Source organism: Macadamia integrifolia, chromosome 8 (genome assembly GCF_013358625.1).
Source record: "Macadamia integrifolia cultivar HAES 741 chromosome 8, SCU_Mint_v3, whole genome shotgun sequence".
Lineage (NCBI taxonomy): Eukaryota > Viridiplantae > Streptophyta > Magnoliopsida > Proteales > Proteaceae > Macadamia > Macadamia integrifolia.
The window spans coordinates 14,611,230-14,614,777 of record NC_056564.1 but is presented as its reverse complement, the minus strand read 5'-3'; the positions used below and the strand labels follow the sequence as shown (position 1 = coordinate 14,614,777).

General features: G+C 35.5%; 1 protein-coding gene across 1 annotated transcript; it reads right to left on the bottom strand.

The window, feature by feature from the left end:
• Positions 1-1,392: 1,392 nt before the first annotated feature.
• On the bottom strand, positions 1,393-2,753 carry LOC122085737 (L10-interacting MYB domain-containing protein-like). The gene is made up of 2 exons (XM_042654266.1): positions 2,267-2,753; positions 1,393-2,176 (listed from the first exon to the last, which is right to left on the bottom strand). The coding sequence occupies exons 1-2, from the start codon at positions 2,594-2,596 to the stop codon at positions 2,123-2,125; spliced, it is 384 nt and encodes a 127-aa protein (XP_042510200.1). The 5' UTR covers positions 2,597-2,753; the 3' UTR covers positions 1,393-2,122.
• Between the last annotated feature and the right edge of the window lie 795 nt (positions 2,754-3,548).

The following is a 3,548-nucleotide window of genomic DNA, read 5'->3' as shown; positions in this document are numbered from 1 at the left end:
AGGCTCATGATTCCACCAATTTTCACCAAACTCTTCAAGATTCTTGTCTGCAATTTCTTCCTCCCGAATGAAGTTGTGAAGTACACAACAAGCAATGACGATGCATGTTTGGGTGTTCAGTGGAAAACATGGCATTTTACTGAGAATTGAGAAGCGCTTCTTCAAAGAACCAAAACGATGCTCTATGACATTCCTAACAGAAGAGTGTCTATTATTAAATAGCTCTACTGCTGTCCTTGGACGTCTATTCCTATAATTATTTAGATGGTATCTTTGTCCTTTGAACGGCGTCAATAACCCAGTAGTAGATGGATAACTAGAATCAACCACATAATATTTACCTAGCACGTAAAGTGAAAAGTAATGAATCAACACAATATGTAAAATAGAGCATAATCAACTGGTGATGTTAAGATTTAGAATGTACTAGGTGGAGGATGAGGAAATTCAAATTTAGGGTTATTCAATACCTCATTGAATACTCGACAATCATTTGTAGAACCCTCCCAACCAGCGTACACAAAAGTGAATTTCATGTCAAGGTCAAATGCACACATAACATTCCAGATCGTATCTCCTTTCCTTCCTCTGTATGGTATTTGTTTGGGTACAGAAGCACTAACATGAGTGCCATCAATCGCGCCAATGCAGTCCTAGTACCAATACATGGATATTCATCAAATCAAACCACATATAACCACAAAACAACATAATCATTGTTTTAATTATAAGCAACATACCTTGAAGAAAGGATAGAGCTTTGGTTTTTCAAGAATCTGTTTAGGGCAACGACTGAAGTTTGGAGGTTTGATATTCTCTTGTCCCAGTAGTATGAAGGCACGTAACACTTTCTTAAAGTATTCACCTATAGTGTTAAGAGAACGCTGAAAGTGTTCTGCTATGTCTCTATACCTATCATTGTGACCAACGATAGATATAAACATTGCCAACTGCTCATCCACTCTTAAATATCGACTATCTTCCAACCAACCACGTTGTCACATTAATGCTTCAAGGTTAAGGAAAACATGGTGTTTCATTTTATACTGTTCATAGCATCTGTCTACATGTCCGTTTAGAACCTCACTCACTCACTCTGGTCGTGTCAATTTACTATCTCGTATGGGCTCTCTAGTGTATAATGAATCACGTGCTTTCATCAACAACATCATACACATCATGATTTCTGCATCAATGTCATCCCTTTCCGTTTGTTCAATGTGTTCCCTAGATGCGATCATTCTTTGATCCATTCCTATAATATAAAATTAGAAATATGCAAACACATCAAACCATAATTTTGAACAAATATCCAAGACATCAAATACTACAGTTAGAAAAATAAGTCAAGACACAATCATCCAAGACATCTTAAAAAAATGAAGGAAAACATAGCAAACCATCAAAGTTAAAAGTAGTGTCAAGGTACAATGAACAAATATTCAGGACATCAAATACTATAGTTATAAAAAAAAGTCAAGACACAATCATCCATAACATCTTAAAAAGTGAAGAAAAACATAGCAAACCATCAAAGTTAAAAGTAGTGTCAAGGCACAATCAAAGTAGAGTTATCAATCAATCTAATTAAAAGAACTTTTCAAGAAGCAAACTACTGAAGGGTAAGAAGGAGTATTGACTTCCGATGAGGAGGGCAAGAAATTAATGCTTCTCTCTATTGCGGGTCAACCATTAACTTCCGAAGTGCTTTCTCGTATAGTGCTTCATCTAACTCATATTCTGACTCAAGCACCTCCATGACCCTAGTAATCCCGTACATCTGTTCCGCATTTTGGGTTGAAGTAGTGGACATGCTCGCATCTCGTTCTACCCTTGATTTACTCATATCTTGAATTTCCTTGCATGCCATTTACCAATCATTAGACTTGTTCCTCCTCCTTTTCGCATTTGGAGTCCTATCATGCCTATGCTTAGTAGCTGGTCTTTTTTCCACTGATTCAGTTTGAGTGTCACCTAATGGAGTAACTTCATCAGCGGAACTTGACTCATCACAAGACTCAATCATATTCCTAGCATCATAGGCCCCCATAGTTTCTAACACGGTTGTTTGAGTCCCACTTCTTTCGCCGTCTGCATATGTATCACCAAATACCATACATAGTTATGGCCATTGTGGTAGTCCGTGCTTCTTAAATTGTGCCCAAGTAGGGTTATCCTAATAAAAAAAAAATACTCATAATCAAATACTTGAATTGATATATCCTGACATTTCAAAATACTCAAATTAAATATAAATTGAGCATACCTTAATATGCGATTCCCAGATGGATTCATTATCAACAGTATAAGTTCTTGAAGCAGTATCCCAACCAAAACCAGTTGTCTCCAATAGCTTCTTAAACTGACTATAATCCTGCCTCAGTTTGTTCACTTTGTTCTTCAACTGTACAATGGCATAGTTGACCCCAGTTTTTTCTTTGAAGTTATTAGCAATGTTGTTCCAACCAGCTTTATTAAAAGTCGAAGTAGTCCTATTTCCTTTCTTAACTTTCTCTACCATCAGAACAATAAGGGTGTCTACATTTGCTTGGCTCCATTTTGCAGTCTCATTAACTGCTTGTTTTGAAGTTGACATTTTCTCACTATTTTACCAAAAAAAAAAAACATGAATTTAAAATCCAAATTGAAAACATTGATTTTCACCAAGGCACCCTAACCCTTAATCTATGAAACCCCTATGACCTTACTCACACAGGGCTTTCAAAGGCCTTCAAATGAGGTTTTGAATACATATTGGGTTGTACTAAAATGAACCAGTGGCATTCACAAGAAAACTAGGAGGAACATGAAATTTTCAGGCATATATAGTAGCAACAAATGGCTATTATGTGTAACTAACAATATATCTTGTAGACCACCATAAGTATCCAACAAATGGCCATTAGGTATTACAAAAATTTATTGCATTTTTACTAGAATACATATGTACTCGTTATAATTGATAAAAATCTGAACATCAATGGATTTAAAGAGTTAGCTTTGATTGGCTAGGTGAATTCAAACCCCTTCTTCATCTCTTTAATTTTAATTATTTAAGATTGCAATCTGAGACATTCTTAAGACCTATCAACTATCTTCAAATAATGAACACCATTAATCTAACAATGACCACCATCCAAATTAGATCACCAATCACAGTTGCTCTTACTACAAAAAGAAAACCCAAATTCCAAAGCACATCCAATGGAGTTCAAATGAAACGGAACCAAAATATATGAAGGCACATGTCAATATGAGATGTTTGACAATCCAACATGCAGATGAACGTCCTTAATGTCAATAATAATTATGATATTTTTTTTAAGATGTCATGCAAATACCTACTACAGTAAGCCCTCTTATAATCAACAATCTGCCCTTAAAATTTTACAAAAAAGGAAAAAAAACACAAACACACACACACACACACACACAATGGCTTATTAGTTCATATCCTTTTTGCCTGAAAATCACATAGAAGTGAAGAAACCATACAGAGAGAGCTTGAGCAGTAAAAACTGCAAGGGAGCAAATAAATAGGAAGTCAA